Source organism: Podarcis bocagei, assembly GCF_964188305.1.
Source record: "Podarcis bocagei genome assembly, chromosome: 5".
NCBI lineage: Eukaryota > Metazoa > Chordata > Lepidosauria > Squamata > Lacertidae > Podarcis > Podarcis bocagei.
Window position 1 is genome coordinate 93,795,810 of NC_138129.1, and position 19,175 is coordinate 93,814,984.

Genomic DNA, 19,175 nt, shown 5'->3' on the forward strand with positions numbered 1-19,175 from the left:
TTTGTAAAATTTGTAATTTATAAAGTTAAAATTGTTAGTAGTATTGGAATAACATTTGTCGTTTAATGGTGAATTTTGGACACAATGAAGAGGTAAAATATTTGGATTATTATAAAAGATGCAGGAGGAAATGATTAATGATAGGACCCACAAAGGGGAGGAGGGAAGCCCAGGAGATTCTTTGGAATCTTGTATCTATGTTGTATGTTTGATATGTGACTGTAAAATTTTAATCTGAAAAACCAAACAAATAAATTTATTAAATATATAAAATATATCTGTGCTTTTTTCTGGGGGCATGCAGGGGTATGCATACCCCGAAACATTTTGTGAATCTTTGTACTTTTGTCCATTTACTGTTTTTATTTCCCCCGATTTGAACTAAAAAATGGTGATTTTCTTGAGTCAAAATGAGAGTACCCCTAAACATTTTTAAAGGAAAAAAGCACTAAATAATATAAATATAAATATAAATATAAATATAAATAATATAAATATAAATAATATAAATATAAATATAAATATAAATATAAATATAAATGTTTGCCCTGTCGTGTATTCACTCCCAACTACTGTGGGACTGGTTCATCCAGTGCAGTGATAGAGCAGAGATTCTGGGCTACCAACTGTCCAGATTATTCCGGCCAGCGCAACCAAGGATGGAGCGTGTGTGTTGTGCCTCCCCAAACGGACGTACCTTCCCTCTTCATCCCCATCGCTAGACATTTCTGGTAGCGGCAGTACTGGCAGCGATTCCGTTGACGCTTGTCAATCAGGCAGTCCTTGTTATCACGGCATGTGTAGATGAGGTCCTTCCTGATGGTTCGCTTGAAGAAGCCTTTGCAGCCTTCACAGCTGTATACCCCATAGTGCTTCCCTGGCAAGAAGGCAAAAGCACATGTCAGGAGACGAGAGCAAGCGATTCGAGGGAGGTGCAGAGAGGCAGTGGTGGACTTTGGGCTCTCAAATTTCAGCGGCACCCTGGGCAACACTAAAATTCGCCTCTCTCGCTCCGTTCTACGGTGTTAATTTAACAACCCCTGCCCATGGAGTAACGAAGAGTCGGACACGACTAAACGACTAAACAATGTGAAAGCCACCATGGAGTTTTGCGTTCTAGCAATGTTTTATATCTATTCCATACCTCATAAATTGATTTCCTTATAGTGTGGTTTAAGAAGCCTCTATGAATTTTAACCTTATCATACCACAAATAGGCGTGCCATCCGAATCTGTTATCATATCCTTCTAAATCCAATACATCTGTATTGTCCAAAAGTATCCAATCCTTTAACCGGCAAAAACAGGACGCCTCATAGTAAATTTCTCATCTTGAGAAACCCCAAACCTGGCAATGTTCAACCTGTCTGATGAGCCAGACTAAGGTTGGAGACAGAAAGTAGTTTTTAAGAGACTTAAGAACATTAGTGACCACCCTCCCGCCCCTTGCTGGATTAAACAAAAAGATCCATCCAACTAGCCCACTAAAAGCAAGGCCTGGAGGCCATAGCCCCTGAACATGTTGGCTCCATTTGGCAATGGGTTTGTCTAATCACCTTTTAAGGAGAAAGCCCCATGGAACTCAATGGGACTTGCTTCTCAGAAGAAACGTGTAGGACTCTGCTATAAAGTCATCTAAGATGGTGCCTGTCACCATGGGTGTAGCCAGGGGGCAGGGGGACAGCTGCCACCCTAAATCAAGTAAATAAATAAAAATATTTAACTAATTGACCAATCACATCACAGATAGCTCAGTTTTGCCCCCCCCTACATAAATCCGGGCTACACCCATGCCTATCACCTTGCCTTGTGGCAGTGAATTTGATAAATTGTTGTTGGGGGGGGGGCGCTTATTTGTCTGTCTTCAATCCATCAATCAGAAAGTTTGTGTGTAACGTGCCGAATATGCATTGCTGAATACTGTGCTTTCAAAGAGTTTGGTCTTTGGGGAGAAGATCTTTTAAAAGGCCAGGAGCAGGAATTACTGACCTCAACTAGAAAATCAATTAGGCAGGGTCACATAGCATGGAATAGCCAAGTCTTCTGGCTGCTTCCATGTCTTATACGCCTCAAGGGAGCCTGAAATTTGCCTTGACAAAAATTTAAGTATGAGATTCTCAAGTTCCCATGTTAACACCCAATTCCATAAAGAATGGCAGTGCTCAGAACTGTAATACCCTGGAATATCTGACTACAGATTAGGAATAAAGGTAAAAAAGGTAAAGGACCCCTGGATGGTTAAGTCCAGTCAAAGGCGACTATGGGGTTGCAGTGCTCATCTCGCTTCAGGCCGAGGGAGCCGGCGTTTGTCCACAGACAGCTTTCTGGGCCATGTGGCCAGCAGGACTAAACCACTTCTGGAGCAATAGAACACTGTGACAGAACCCAGAGCGCACGGAAATGCCCTTTACCGGTACCTTCCCGCCACAGTGGTACCTATTTATCTACTTGCACAGGTGTGCTTTCAGAGTACTAGGTTGGCAGGAGCTGGGACAGAGCAACGGGAGCTCACCCCGTCACAGGGATTTGAACTGCCGACCTTCCGATCGGCAAGCCCAAGAGGCTCCGTGGTTTAGACCACAGCACCACCCACACCAAAACCAATCAATACAATCTTATTTTGCGGGGGTGGACACAATGTCCTTAAAGATGCCAAGTATCTTCATATACAAGCTGCAGTCAAGAGCTTAAAATAGGTTTGGTACCTGATGACCTGTCCCCACAAATCGCACAGATGTGCTTGGTCAGTGATCCTGGGCTTGTGGATGCGTAATTCATGGCTCCCATCCCTTGCAGGCCCGGCAGAGGCTTGACGTCTTCAGAGCTGCTGACACTATTCATGACATTAAGCTAAAAAGAGAAGGTGGGCACACAGAGAGAAAGAAAGAGAGATGCTGATGCCATGACCGTGACCCAACATTCATGTTAACAGTTCTCATGGAAAGTATTCAGCCAGCACCTCTTCCCCATGGGAGCTGTAGGCATGACCACCCTGATTTCCATGATCGGGTGGCAAGTTCTGAAGCTGTTGCAGCCACTTATGTCCATGTGTAAGTGCCTGCCGTTCACCAGCAAGATCGTAGAAGCGGAGTCTGGCTGTGAGCCTGCAAGCACATGCTCAAGGCGCCCAAGTGACTATTTGAGGCAGCGCAACCAGGCATTTCTAAGCTAAGTTGCTAAGCCGCTGCCACAGATCCAATGAATAACAACAAGTGGGAAGAGGGGACATAGCACGACTCACTTCTCCATAAGACTCTTGGTGAAAGTGCTTCTTGGGAGAAGGTTGAGTGCCTCCTGAGATTCTGGCGTTCTGAGCTGCAACCAGCTAAGCTGTGTCTTAGAATCATTTTCCCCCCAAAAAAGAAAATGATAAGCATCCCTCCCTCGTGTGATACCCATCATTTCCAAATCTTTCGTTTACAAACCTTGCTATCTGGGGACTCTGGGAAGTGAAATTTCTTCAGATTCTGCCTATTCACCTTTGCAAATATCTCTTTGTAAGGCCGTGTGTCTTCTGCTGATCGTATTTGCTTTAGTTCTAACATTTCTGCACACTTTCCAATTATACTTCTTCATTTGCTATGTGTGCTAGTGATTTGTGCATCCTTCAAATAGCCTTATATGGTAGTAAAAGCACCAGCCTTCTATGTTTGATTTTGTATGTATATTCCAGTAGAGAATTTGATCATCCAAATACTTAAAGGTAAAGGGATCTCTGACCATTAGGTCCAGTCGTGACCGACTCTGGGGTTGCGGCGCTCATCTCGCTTTACTGGCCGAGGGAGCCGGCGTACAGCTTCTGGGTCATGTGGCCAGCATGGCTAAGCCGCTTCTGGTGAACCAGACCAGCGCACGGAAACGCCGTTTACCTTTCCGCCATTTATCTGCTTGCAACTTTGACGTGCTTTCGAACTGCTAGGTTGGCAAGAGCAGGGACCAAGCAACGGGAGCTCACCCCGTCACGGGGATTTGAACTGCCCACCTTCTGATCGCCAAGTCCTAGGCTCTGTGGTTTAACCCACAGCGCCACCCGCGTCCCCATCCAAATACTTAGTGATGTATAATAACCATGTGATGTTCAAAAACTCATGCACCTGTTTCCTATAGGGGTCTGCTGAAGCCTCCTGCAAAATATCCTTAATGTGAAATCTCCGAACACATCCACTGGAATTCCTTGGTAGTTTTGCTGAACCTCAGAGGTTTCACTTCGGACAAGAATTGAGAGAACTTTTAACATGCTTACAAGGAACTCCAGCATTCCCTGGAACTGCTCCAACCTAATAAGTTTCCATATTGGGGCCAGATGCAACTTTAGAAAAGCTCCTGACTGATATCCAATTATACTGCTGGAAGTGGTATTAAGATCAATCTACTGCTTTACTGCAAGATCCTTCATGCACCAATTAACCCATTAATCAATCCATAGGCCGTGAAGCACAAAAGAGAACAACAATGATCAAGGTATGAAAACCATTAGTTCAGAGCAAATAAGCCAAGGGATGTTCCCAAGGCTTCTAGGCACTTTGGTCAGCTCCAGAATGCTCAATCTGAAAGTTTTCAGCACTCAAATGAATGACCATGAATGTCTCTAAATGCCGCATATCCCATTTTTACTAGTGTATTCCTTTGGGCTCAGAAAAGTGTGATGTGGGGTTTTTAACTGAAAAGCACCAGTAGAAGGGAAGTCAAGAAGTCTAGCCAAAACTGTTGCACTTTGCTGGTTTGGGGCAAGCATCATCAACTGGTTTCCTAATATTATTTCAGCTCTATAAACTACTCTTGTAGACTTACACCCATACCTCTCAAGAACAAAGGACAGCAATAAGGTACATTTTGGTGTTTTTTATGTATTTTTTAAAATATCAAAACCTACATCCAAGCATGCAGCAGCTCATCAAGAAACTTTTATTGACCCTTTGGAAAAGATCTAGCATCTCAACACCAATTCTAAAAAAAAAAAAAAATCATTTCCTGTACATTTGATTTCACCCCACCCCCGCAAGGCATATTCTCCCATTGTCTCCCAAGCAGCAGTGAGTTTCATTTTCTTGAGAGTTCTTTCCACTCTTCCATTTTCCATTTCCTATTCCTGGAAGGGGTGGTGGGAGATCTGCGGGGAGCAAACGACTTGTTATGTTGATAGCTTGGCTAGCAGCCAGATAGAGGTTTTAACATTTCATTCCTTGGCAGTTGTGTGGCCCTTATTTTTATCTGGACTTCAGCACACAGCCACAATCCCAAGAAAAACAGCTTCACCTCTTCTATAAAGTGGGGGCGGGACGGGTTATTACATGAATTCGTGCAGTTTACTGTACTGTTTAATTTCTGGAAACCAAAGGAGATCACATTCCAGGGGTGTCCTTCTTGTTTATTATTTAGGGAAGCAGAAACAGTGCCACTGTATTCTGCTCTGGTCAGACCTCACCTGGAGTACTGTGTCCAGTTCTGGGCACCACAATTCAAGAAGGACACTGACAAACTGGAACGTGTCCAGAGGAGGGCAACCAAAATGGTCAAAGGCCTGGAAACGATGCCCAAGAGGAACGGCTAAGGGAGCTGGGCATGTTTAGCCTGGAGAAGAGGAGGTTAAGGAGTGATATGATAGCAATGTTCAAATATATAAAAGGATGTCACATAGAGGAGGGAGAAAGGTTGTTTTCCGCTGCTCCAGAGAAGCGGACATGGAGCAATGGATCCAAACTACAAGAAAGAAGATTCCACCTAAACATTAGGAAGAACTTCCTGACAGTAAGAGCTGTTCGACAGTGGGATTTGCTGCCAAGGAGTGTGGTGGAGTCTCCTACTTTGGAGGTCTTTAAGCAGAGGCTTGACAACCATATGTCAGGAGTGCTCTGATGGTGTTTCCTGCTTGGCAGGGGGTTGGACTTGATGGCCCTTGTGGTCTCTTCCAATTCTATGATTCTATGATTTTTTTTCCTCTATGAAATCATTGGTGCATATAAGACATAAGCTCTTCTTTGGGGAGAAAGGCAGGTAAGAACAGTAGCATAATCAGGATGTACTTATTGGCTGTGTTTATTAGGTAGTTACTAAATAGCTAAAGTTCTCTAGGTAATGGGCAGCTGATTTTTTTTTTTAAAAAAAAAACACACCCCACAAAATAGGAACTCTGGACACAGCCTGGGCAGGGAAATAAAATGACAACAATTTTGCAATGTAGTTAATTATTATTTGAAAAATAATTATTGTGGCATATTTGGTATGGAATATTTAAATGTGTTTTCAAGGTGGCAGATTAAAAGGCCAGAGAGAGCTTGCTCAGAAGCCCCAGTGATGGCAATGAGCTTTGGGAGACTGACACCACTATGCTGTGCTGCAGCCTAACTCAGTACAATGAATATAATATAATATAATAATAATAATAATAATAATAATAATAATAATAATAATAATAATAATAATAATTTATTTATACCCCACCCATCTGGCTGGGTTTCCCCAACCACTCTGGGCGGCCCCCAACAGAATATTAAAAACACAATAAAACATCAAACATTATAAACTTCCCTAAACAAGGCTGCCTTCAGATGTCTTTTCAAAGTCAGATAGTTGTTTATTTCCTTGACGTGTGATGGGAAGATGTTCCACAGGGTGGGTGCCACCACCAAGAAGGCCCTCTGCCTGGTTCCCTGTAACCTCACTTCTCACAGTGAAGGAACTGCTAGAAGGCCCTCGGCGCTGGACCTCAATGAATGTACCCCACCACACTAGTTACCAGAGTTTGCTTTCAGGCACAAATCCAAGGTACTGAATCTCCAGAAGGCCCTCGGCGCTGGACCTCAGTGTCTGGGCTGAATGATGGGGGTGGAGACGTTCCTTCAGGTATACTGGGCCGAGGCCATTTAGGGCTTTCAAAGTCAGCACCAACACTTTGAATTGAGCTCGGAAACGTACTGGGAGCCAATGTAGGTCTTTCAAGACTGGTGTGATGTGGTCTCGGCGGCCGCTCCCAGTCATCAGTCTAGCTGCCGCATTCTGGGTTAGTTGTAGTTTCTGAGTCACCTTCAAAGGTAGCCCCACATACAGCGTGTTGCCATTAAATTTGGACAATGCAAGTGCACTCGTTAAGTGCTGTTGTTTGGAGGGGGCAGGGAATCAGAGACAGATCACGCTGAAGAGCAACAACAGAAGGTGTGGGTTTTTTTTGCACCACAGCTTCTTACCAGGAGCACTCTAGTGATCAGCAGTTGCCTCACAAGTCCACCACCCATTCCAGCTTCCAGAGCAGGATACAGAATCAGCAGCCCCTGAAGGATCACCCTTCTACCTAAGGCAGCTCAGTGCCGTGAGGCACTTTAACCTTCTGAGCATAGCTGTCAACTTACAGATATGAAAATAAGGGACCAGCAGCCTCAAAAATAAGGGATCAGCAGCCAAAATAAGGGATTTTCAGAGCACAGGTAGGTTCAACTTCTGAGCCCCTCCGAGCCAAAGGCAGAAAGCCCAGCCAGCAGCCAAACAAAGCCTCAAGCGGTGGTTCCCACAGCGCAGCAACCCAGCAAAGGGGATGCAGCAAGGAAAACCACCGTCACCTCTCCGCTGGGAAGCGCTGAGCAAAGGCGAGTCCCCAGGCAACGCGGCCGATTTGATAGGCACAAGGCATGCAAGCTCCACCCCCCCCCAGTCGTTCTTAGACTCCTTATTGGGTGAGCAACACAGCCAAGCAACACAGTTGGAGTCTCCCTCCTCCCTGGTTGGCAGGGAGGGAGGGAGAGCAGCTGCTTCCTTTGAAACCTGGGAAATTTAAGGGACGTCATCAATAAGGGACAGCAGCGGGACACGGCGCTGGGATAAGGGACTTTCCCGCCAAATAAGGGACGGTTGGCAGCTATGCTTCTGAGCATTGCCTTAAGGAAATGCTCACTTGGCTAGCGCTGAAACCCGGTCAATTTTTGTGGAGTTTGGGTTGCTGCCCTCTTGCTGCACAATTTCTGGGAAGCAGTTCATTGTTTCGGGGGGGAGGAGGAGGAAGAAGAGCAAATATTGTCTCCAAGCACTCTGAGTTGTAAAAGCAAATGCGAAAACCCAGCCAACCACCCTCTTAGCTCCAGGGACTTCTGGAACAGCATCTCCACGCTATGAGAGTAGGCCTGCAATCTTGCCACCCACTTGCAAGTTGAGGGAATAAGGGCCACATAATTCGGGCAGGGCTTCCTTCAAAAACAAGAGCAGAATTCGGTAAGCAGGTCTAGCACCTTCCCCTCCCATATTCCCCAGCCAAAGTACAGGGTATGGGGAACAGGCTTCTCCTTAAAAGTCTTTGGAGTTTGGTTCCTGCACATTAAGCTCAGTGATGTATGATACTTGGGACAGCTGCTTGAACCCAAATCCATTAGCTGACTGCTTGCTAATCCCCAAAGACCAGCTGCCTCATCCCATTAGCAGGAAAGCAAGTGAACCGCACTCCTTCGAGCTACTCAGCACGACAGCCTGGTACTGCAGCCCCTGTTCAGAGTCCATGTTTTGCAAAAGGGTTTGGAGGGGGGGTTGTTCACATTTTACCAAATGATCTGCCCCAGCCAGGTGATACCGGGGCAGCAAAAGCAACATTTGAACACCTCTTCTAAATCTCACTTCACAAACCATGAAAGAACGTGAGAATGAGGGCTTGTTCACACTTCTGCTTGTTCCAGCGGCTTTTTCCAAGGGAAAAATCACTCTTCACTGCTGAATTGCAGCAAACATCCATCTGGTTTTCTGCGTATCATTGTTTGCTCTGATTCAGTGAGAAAGGGCAGGTTTTCCCAGGGAAAGCTCTCTGGCCCTGGGACAAGTGGAAGTGTGGATGAGCTCTAATAATTCAGTCAACACTTGGGATATATCATGGAGGCCTGTTGAAAGGCAGGTAGGCACTTTTTCCCTTTCTCACCTGGGGATGCAAAGATTTTAATACTCCTTCAGACCACCATCGTGCAAAGCCCATATTAAGCAGAAGCAGAAACACTCTTTATAACAGGAACCAGTTGGGTCCCAGTCCTTCCAGGCCAGGTAGAAAAGGCCAGTTGCCAGATTGAGAGACGGGGAAGTTGTTCTTACAGGACTCACAGCCAACAGCAAACTGCCTAATCTTGGCTTAAGGGGGGTGGAATTTGCTTCGCGGAGGACAGAGAAAGGTTGCAAAAGGAGAGAACAAAATTTCCAAGGCTGGGTTTGGATTTGTTACATCTGTGGTTAGCAAGAAGGCAGCATAATCTGTTACGGCCTTATAAATAAATGCTTCATGAGACCTGCAATGAATTGTTTCGCTGTGCGCCGAACCCTCACTGCCCATGTACATTTGTGGCGTAGAGCTCCTCTGCCTCCAAGTGTGCTGGCTAGGGCTGAAGGGGGGGGCACCAGGTTTGCAAAGGGTGCACCATACACAGAGATGAAGTTGAGTGGGGGCTGCAAAACAATGTTGAGAGGGGGAATCAAATCTCTTAGGAAGGCATCCAACCAAACAGTTCCTTGCAGGAATGGGAGTGGCCGCCAAGACCATATAACACCGGTCCTGAAAGACCTACATAGGCTCCCAGTACGTTTCCGAGCACAATTCAAAGTGTTGGTGCTGACCTTTAAAGCCCTAAACAGCCTCGGTACTGTATACCTGAAGGAGCGTCTCCACCCCCATCATTCAGCACTGAGGTCCAGCGCCGAGGGCCTTCTGACAGTTCCCTCACTGCAAGAAGCGAGGTTACAGGAAACCAGGCAGAGGGCCTTCTCGGTGGTGGCACCCACCCTCTTGGAAAGCCCTCCCATCAGATGTCAAGGCAATAAACAACTACCTGACTTTTAGAAGACATCTGAAGACAACCCTGTTTAGGGAAGTTTTTAATGTTTGATGTTTTATCATGTTTGTAATATTCTGTTGGGATCCATCCAGAGTGGCTGGGGAAACCCAGCCAGATGGGTGGGGTATAAATTATTATTATGCAAGGAGTTTTAGTTGTCCGTTGGAACTTCTCCTTCCTCTCCTTTCACCAAACAACCTCTAAATTTGTTCCAGCTTTTCCCCTGACTCTCTAGAAGAGATTTGCTTGGTGCACTCCTTGTGCTAGCTGAACTTCTTTAGCTTTTATTTCCAAGTCTCTAGTCATGCTAGAACATAGCAGAAAGGTTCTGGAATATCTGGAGCAGAATACCTGTCTGTCTGGAACAGTGTTTCCCAACCTTTTTTGGGCAAAGGCACACTTGTTTCATGAAAAAAATCTCGAGGCACACCACCATTACAGCCCCGTGACGTCAGCGCGCAGCGTCACGCCGGGAGGAACATGAATTGCTAGCAAATTACATAATCACCTCCTTGAGGGCTGGCTCATCTTCTCCGAAGGCAGAACCCCATTAATTAACAGCACAGACTCACACCATAGCCAAGACGAGGGGGGAAAACCTCAGTCATGCACAGTCATGCACATGTGGGGGCTAAATGAGGACGAAGACCGGGCAGAGAGCAGGGTTCAAATCACCCCACCTGGCCAGGACAATCCCTGGGTGCTCCCTTGGGCCACTCGCCTGACCCACCTCGCAGGGCTGTTGTTGCGAGGATAACACGGGGAGAACCACGAGCGCCCCCGGGAGCTCCTTGGAGGAGAAAGCGGGCGATGAATGCAATGCACGAAATATATGAGAGGTGACCAGGTTTTGCAGCTGAGGGGCCCCCGCCAGCCTCCGCTTCCAACACCCGGCGCAACGACGCCGAAGTTTCCCCCCGGGCTCGGCTCGGGGAGCAGCGCTGCTCCCCCCCCCGGCTCCCCTTCGCCCTCCCGGCTCTCTCTGCCGCCCACTGGGGACCCCCCTCACCTGCCAAGTCCGGAGCGCCGGTGGAAGTTGCATGCATGCATGCAGGGCGCCGCGTTGCCATTGCATTGCACTGCACTCCATGCAACGCCTGCACGCATGCATTGCCTTGCACGCCCGCCAAGGGGTCTCCCCGCGGTCCGATGCGTCCCCTCCGGCGCGGATGCAGCATTGCAAAAATAACACACACCCCCGACGCAGCCCTACCTGGGGGGCAGCCGCCGCTCCGCCTCCGCGGGGATCCCCGGGCTCCATCCTGCCGCCCGATCTCCGCGGGGGCGCAGGCAGGCTGCGTGGGGTCTGCGCGGAAGAGCCCCTGCCCGCCCGGCCGCCGCCGCTGCGCTCATTCCATGGCCGGGAGAAGAGCGCTTCAAACAAAACGCCCGGCCCGCCAGGCCACGCTGGGAAATGTAGTTCGCGCACCCCGCGCGGGCGCAGAGCCCAAGGGCGAGGGGACTACGGATCCCGGCAGCCCCCGCGCCGGGGACGGAGGGGGAGAGGCCGGGTGCAGGGATGGAGGGACGGGTGGGCGAGCGAGTGAGTGAGTGGCAGCCGCCAAGCCTTGGCCGAGAGCCAGGAAGGGCCTCCCCGGAGGAGGAGGAGGAGGAGGAGGAGGGAGGCGCAGAGCGGGAGGGAGGGAGGGAACCCCAGGGGTCATCTAGTGACGGCGCCCAAATCGAAAATTTGACTTAAAAAAAAAATCTTTAGAATTTTTTAATTTTTCCCGCGGCACACCAGGCAACATCTCGCGGCACACTAGTGTGCCGCGGAACAGTGGTTGGGAAACACTGGTCTGGAACACAGTAGGGAAGTCAACTGCTTTATTCATCTCTTTCAGAAAAACCTCCTGCTACATGCAAGGAATTCCACAAATAATTGAGAACTGGGCCTAACATACGGCATATTCATGAAAACTCCAGTTTACCAAACTGCATAAATGAAGAATATTGGATGATACCGACCTGGGGGCTAGTATGTGCAGCAAAATTCACGCCCGCTGGTGAAGACAAAGGAACGGAATGCGATCCCATAGAGGACGTGAGCACTCTGTACGGAGAGCTCATTGTATTCACAGATGCTGCTGAGCTCATAGGCGACGAGAGAGTCCTTGAAGCACTGAGGGGAGACTCAAGGTAGTTGGACGTGCCATCTAAGGAATTCCCTGTGGGAAGGCCCGATCCCAGATTTGCAGGTGCAGAATTGCTGTGAACTGGAGAATCTGAAATGAAAAGAGAGACTCCATGAAGGTGGGCGACAAAAAGGTAAATGCAGAGCACTTGGAGATAATGACCGCTCCCCACATCAAACGGGGGGGTGCCTTTTCCCACCCTGCCCTCCCTCAGTTAAGCCTTCTTTTGCAGGTTAACCTCTTCTCCACAGGTACGCAGGCGCTGCTATGTTATGGTTGCTGTTTGAAGGGCCGGAAAGGAATTTCCCTGCATTGGCAGGTTTTGCCTTCCCCATAGCAAAACGTCACAACTTTGGGGGTTTCAGGCCTTGGGCGGAACCCTTTAGTCTATCTTCTCTAAATTGGAGGGGGGTGTGAAGCGGTGGCCCACACCCTCCCTGCGACAGCGATCCCAGGGTTCCCCGCTAAAGGGGTTGTTTTGAGGGGAGGCATTGGCCATACGCCTGGAGGTTGTCATTGCTCTCCCCTGCGACGGCGGCAAAATGGAGGGCAGGTTCTCTGCTTGAACAGACATTCTCCAGAGCCAGCCCAATCCCCACACATTCTGGATAACCCTGATGTTCCCCAGATCCCCGGCCGGGGACTGGGAGGGATAAACGCCCAATGCCTAAGCCAAGGTCTTCCTACATCTGAAGCTTTAATAAAGTTGTGGCCAAATTTTAATCCCATAACACGTTTTCTTGAGTCATTATTCCACTTGGGGGGTCTCTGCCTGTCCACGCAAACATAATCCTACAGCAGGCAGCGAAACTACTAATTTTGCAACAGATTCCCAAACAGCAGCAACTACATGCCAGCTTTCACCCAACTACAGCTTAAGCGCATAGCTTTTACCATTCTTTCTGTGTGTCTGAATTCAAAACTACAAACTCTTCCAGTTGTCTCTCTGTCCTTTTTCCTCCCCCCCCCCCCACTCTTTCCAGGCACACACCTGCTCTTTAAAGCTCCATGTCCAAGTGCTCTATCTCTCTTTCTCACCGCAGAGCTTTCCCCACGTAAACCTGCTCTTTAAATCGGAAGCACAGCAAACAGCAATTCAGGTTTTCTGGGGAGTTCCCATTTGCTCCGATTCAGCTTTAAAGAGCGAGTTTTCACAGGGAAAGCTCTGGAGCAAAAAAAAAAAAAGTGCTCGGACACTGAGCTTTAAGTGCGGACTATGCCTGGAAAGGGGATGCGGGTGGCGCTGTGGGTTAAACCACAGAGCCTAGGACTTGCCAATCAGAAGGTCAGCGGTTCGAATCCCCGTGACGGGGTGAGCTCTCGTTGCTCGGTCCCTGCTCCTGTCAACCTAGTGTAGGAAGTGAGGACAGGTGACCCCGCCTAGGCCCGAAGTCACCCCCCACCAAAGCAGGATCAAAGCTTCTCAAAGCTTTTCAAAATTATTTTCTCAGCAGCTAAGCATCAGAAACATTCCGCTCTGCTGTAACAAAGGTAGAGAACAGTCCATTGTTTCTCAGGCCTTTCTCATGCCTTCCGGCCTTGCTAAAGAACCACATTGCAACTTGCTTTCTGTCCGGGAACCATGCCAGAACAAGAGATTGAAACATATCTGAACACTCTGAAACCCCTTTCCTGGGAAGGGTGCCAAGAGTCCACAATAGTCCCAAGACAGCTTTCTGTACATGCTCAGGAACCTCAACATGGGGCAGGACTCCTGAGGGAGGAGAAAGGAGGAGGGGACTGGAAAGGGGTATATATGCTTGTGCACATGATTGTGAACTTCGTGCATGCTTTTTGTGACTTGTCACACTTGCTCCTTCTACCAGTTCATGGATGGTAGAAATAAAAGCCTTTTTTCCGAAACTATTCCTTGAGTGTCTGTTGACTCCCACTTCCCTTTCCCAGGCGCAATATTTTTCCCACCCGAGGGCAAAGCCTCATAAGGCTACACTAGCAGTTTGAAAGCACGTCAAAGTGCAAGTAGATAAATAGGTACCGCTCCGGTGGGAAGGTAAACGCCGTTTCCGTGCACTGCTCTGGTTCGCCGGAAGCGGCTTAGTCATGCTGGCCACATGACCCGGAAGCTGTACGCCGGCTCCCTTGGCCAATAAAGCGAGATGAGCGCCGCAACCCCAGAGTCGGCCATGACTGGACCTAATGGTTAGGGGTCCCTTTACCCTTTACCTTTATGCCTGGAAAGTGCAAAGGAAAGGTAAGTCTGGACAAGCCCTTCCTTCCTCCCCCCCCCCGCCCACCCCCAAAAGAAAATTTTCAAGCACTGTACAAAATAGTTGCCATGCAGAAGTCACTTTTGTCTTTGTTTTTAAGCTGAGTTTCTTGTGGTGCGTGTATCCTCACGAGTCATTTGTGCACAATGGCTCATCATGAAGATAATGCTATTTTCTACCCCTAAAAACCAGTCACCGTTAAACAGGTTTATCAGATAAGGAGGATTTGATCAGTTTTCTATCGTTCACTGTTGCCGGATATCTGCAAACTAGAGGGGACGATTGTCAGCTAGAAAACAATGAGAGAGGAAAGGGTTCTGTCCACCTCTGCCCCCCAATTCAATCTCAATCTCAATGGTGCCTATGGCTTCAAAGGTTTGAAACAGGCATCTTAATTGGAGTCACCAAGTTAAAGGGCACCGAGTGAAGTTTGCAGGGCCCTCAAAGAAGCATTTTTCCGATCTGCATGCTTCATGTAACAGCCCAAATGGTGAAAATAACAGGGCTCTCTGAAAGGCCATTGTGGTTCAATTCCTTTGCCATTCCATACCTAGTGGGAGAGCTGATTCAAAGGGAGAAAGACAGACAGACAAGGACCTTTTCCATTCCATGCACAGAATTAAACCTGAAATGGGTTGATCGCAGGAGAATCCGGACTCCATTGACTCTGACAAATGTCTTTAACGTTATTCAAGAAGCTGACCTTTTGTTATCTTTTATTGTGCATCTTCCCTTTGAATCAGATTTGACTGTTACTTCAGGTAAAATAACAAACACTGTCACAGGAACCGTCTTTGCAATAAATAAATATTGAAGTTGTGGGGGAGAGGGAGGGGGAGAGGCAAATCGGGCTGGCATGCCGCCGCGGCAACTTCGCGGCAGCTACAGAGAGCAAGTGGTGACCTTTCTGCTGAGCAACTTCTCCTCTGCAGACCAAACTAGACAATATGCTAGATGGGTAATTGTATTTAATATGCCTAGCTCCCCTCCCCTCCTTTTAAGAACAGCTGTGAGGATACTGGAAAGACAGATTGTGAAGTTGAGGCTCCAATACTCTGGCCACCTCGTGAGAAGAGAAGACTCCCTGGAAAAGACCCTGATGTTGGGAAAGATGGAGGGCACAAGGAGAAGGGGACGGCAGAGGACGAGATGGTGGGACAGTGTTCTCGAAGCTACCAGCATGAGTTTGACCAAACTGCAGGAGGCAGTGGAAGACAGGAGTGCCTGGCGTGCTGTGGTCCATGGGGTCACAAAGAGTCGGACATGACTAAACGACTAAACAACAACAACATGAGGATGGGGAGGAGCATCTTCAGAGTCTTTTCCACCCTAAAACCATCTCCCCATCTATGAAGCTGCTATTTGACTCAAGGGTGAAGCCACAAGACAAGTCCATGATGGCATTCTTCACTCATAAAATCAAGCGAAGGAAATACTGCTTGATGGAAATTGCCAAGGCAGGACAAAGGCCTATATGTTTGGGGTGGAGTTGGGGGGGTGAATTTCAATAGGGAGGAATGTAATGTTCTGCACTTAGGCAGGAAGAACCAGTGGCACAAATATAAAACGTGGGACACCTGGATTGCCAGTGGTACATGTGAAAAGGATCTAGGGGTCTTAGCAGACCACACGCTTAACATGAGCCAACAGTGTGAAGCAGCAGCAAAAAAAGCTAACACTACAGAAGTATGGGACGCGTGTGGCACTGTGGGTTAAACCACAGAGCCTAGGACTTGCCGATCAGAAGGTCAGCGGTTCGAATCCCCGCAATGGGTGAGCTCCTGTTGATCGGTCCCTGCTCCTGCCAACCTAGCAGTTCAAAAGCACATCAAAGTGCAAGTAGATAAATAGGTACCAATCCAGCGGGAAGGTAAACGGCGTTTCCATGCGCTGCTCTGGTTCGCCAGAAGCGGCTTAGTCATGCTGGCTGTACGCCGGCTCCCTCGGCCAATAAAGCGAGATGAGCCCCACAACCCCAGAGTTGGCCACAACTGGACCTAATGGTCAGGGGTCCCTTTACCTTTAGTCTTAATAAAACGCTAGTGTCCCGCTGAATTCCTCAGATGTTTTGCCCAAGAAGGAAACCCAAACTTTCCTTCAAAATTCTCCTTATGAAAAATGCAGCAATATTGTACATCAATGTGCAGAACTCTGAGGAAATTTTCTATCCTTATGGAAGTTTTTTGTTTAAGAATGACTAGACTTTATACCAGGAGAGCCACCCTCCACATTTCTCCCTTCCAAGTTAAAAGCAACTGAAATGTACTCTGATGGATGAGGGTCGGTCACAATCCATTCACACATCCAGCGATACAAACACACACACACACACACACCCATCTAACTATGCCCTGCAGAGGACCTTAAGGTCCATGCATAATCATAGTTTAGAGGTCCCGAGCCCTCAGGGAGTCAGATTATCCTCCACCAGGGCCAGGGCCTTCTCAGTGATGGCTCTGACCTGGTGGAATGCTCTCTCCCATGAGACCAGGGCTCTGCAGGATTTAACTTCCTTCCGCAGGGCCTGTAAGACAGAGCTATTCCACCTGGCTTTCAATTTGAACTCAGCCTGATCTTTTATTCCCCTTCCTTCCCTCCCCCTCCCCTTTTTATGAAGATTACCCGCTCTGGGATCCCACAGCTAATTCTCCCCTGGTCTCCTTGCTGGCCCAAATAGGACTAACTTAGCCAGCTAGTCCTGGTGATCGTCTAACGTTTATTGGATGGATTTCCCCCCTAAATTGATTTTTGAATTCTGAATTTATTGTTATTCATGTTTTATACTGTATTTTATGCTCTTTTTTGTTGCATCAATTAAGTGTTTTAAATTTGTTGTTAGCCGCCCTGAGCCTGGTTTCTGAACCGGGAAGGGCGGGGTATAAATAAAAAGTTATTATTTATTATTATTAACTGGCCACTGGCAAGACAAAAATGAAACTGATCCCTGTCCTCTCCCCCACAAACCCAAGGCACTTTCCCCCATTGATTTTTCACTTCTGCATCCAGACATTCGCTGTCTCATGTTCCCTAGCCTTTTGCCCCAAATAAAGCGAAACCCACCCACAATATATTCAGTTCTCCATTTTCCACCCAGACACTCTCCAGCCTGGATACGTACTTGTCATGTGAATACCAGTTCAACAGGCAAATTTAACAACTCTACATCTAGCCCCCCCAACAAGGAAAAATGCTGTACTCTCCACGCAGAAATATCTCCATAATCTCCCGACTTGCACAAGTCTCTCTTCCCCAAAGATCCCTTTTCTTGAGGGCAGCAGGTCCCCTCAGTGGCGTAGCGTGGGGGGTGCAGGGGGGGCCGGCCGCACCGGGCGCAACATCTGGGGGTTAGGGTTAGGGGGCGCAAATCCACAGGTTAGGGGGCGCAAATCCACGGGTTGGGGGCACAAATTACTTGCCTTGCCCCGGGTGCTGACAACCCACGCTACGCCACTGGGTCCCCTTTGATCCTGCCCAAGCGCTGTCGATGAACATGGTGTGCCCCAAAAGCTTAGCCTAGTCTGTTATGTACTGAAGTTCTCACCCTGGGCCAGCAGGGGGCTACTGTAGATCGCTTTCACTCAGGTCCACATATGCAAATAAGGAATTGAAAGTGACGTTCAGTGATTGGATAGTTACAGAAAGTTGTTACTGCTGCTTTGTAGTTGAGCTCTATATAAGCAGGTTGGCTGAACCCTTCAGCCCAGTTCTGTTCTGGGCCTGTGAATAAACAAGAGCTGTCTGAAGAATAGCTGTGTCGTCTGATATGTTCACCCACCTCTTAACATAGTCGTCTTTGCCAAGCTCTGCAGAAGGGCACAGAGAGGGGTGACCAAGACAGGGAGTTGGGCACTGTGGGTGCAGCAGCAAACAGCATCTTGGGTTTCCTATCACTGCTGGCACAAGTTTGCTGTGAAAAACCTGGGGGAAAGGAGTGGGACTGCGAAGAGGGCAGAGAAACTACTGGGCCGGTTAGAAAGGATTCAAGGGCCAGATCCAGCCCATGGGTCACCAGCTTCCCATCCCTCTTAGAAGAATCTATTCTCTTTATAAATATTGTTGCACAGCATCCCATTCTATAAGCAGCAAAGATTCCAGGGGTCCAGGGTTTGCGATTGGAGACTGTGGTTCCTTTATGATATATGGTTTATTTACACATATATAGACAGCATCTTAAAAAGCAGAGACATCACCTTGCCGACAAAGGTCAGTATAGTTAAAGCTATGGTTTTCCCAGTAGTGATGTATGGAAGTGAGAGCTGGACCATAACGAAGGCTGATCGCCAAAGAATTGATGCTTTTGAATTATGGTGCTGGAAGAGACTCTTGAGAGTCCCATGGACTGCGAGAAGATCAGACCTCTCCATTCTGAAGGAAATCAGCCCTGAGTGCTCACTGGAAGGACAGATCCTGAAGCTGAGGCTCCAGTCCTTTGGCCACTTCATGAGAAGAGGAGACTCCCTGGAAAAGACCCTGATGTTGGGAAAGATGGAGGGCACAAGGAGAAGGGGATGACAGAGGACGAGATGGTTGGACAGTGTTCTTGAAGCTACCAGCATGAGTCTGACCAAACTGCGGGAGGCAGTGGAAGACAGGAGTGCCTGGCGTGCTCTGGTCCATGGGGTCACGAAGATTTGGACACGACTAAACGACTAAACAACAACAACAACATGCAGCCTGAGCCTGTGATGGAGGAGCTTACAGCATTGACACCCCAATATGTTCTTCTTTTTCCCCTAGCCACAGCAATCTTGGAGCCAAAAAGACACCAGCCATGGCTAGGCCTCCCTCCAGCTTGCCGAGTTTCACAGACTGCAGCTGTTTTCCTCCAGCTCACAGCATCCCCAATAGCAAACCCTAAACTCTCCAATCAGCTTTTTCTCTGCTAATCATCCTAAAGTGGAGTGGGGAGCACAGAGTCTTGCCTGATGGCCCATTAGCTTCCCTTTGCCTTTGATTAATGGCTGCCCTCCCAGGCGAGTTCCTGAACACGTGAAGCCAGTTTGGCCGGTATTTTAATGATT

General features: G+C 48.1%; 1 protein-coding gene across 2 annotated transcripts in view; it reads right to left on the reverse strand.

Moving 5' to 3' along the window:
* Positions 1-19,175, reverse strand: part of RXRG (retinoid X receptor gamma) — a 76,168-nt gene that overhangs the window by 19,657 nt on the left and 37,336 nt on the right. For both annotated transcript variants that reach the window (XM_081194470.1, XM_081194471.1), the window contains exons 2-4: positions 11,760-12,016; positions 2,706-2,850; positions 698-877 (exon numbers count right to left, since the gene is read on the reverse strand). In XM_081194470.1, the coding sequence (XP_081050596.1) occupies positions 698-877; positions 2,706-2,850; positions 11,760-12,016 (582 nt within the window). The remainder of the gene's footprint in view (positions 1-697; positions 878-2,705; positions 2,851-11,759; positions 12,017-19,175) is intronic.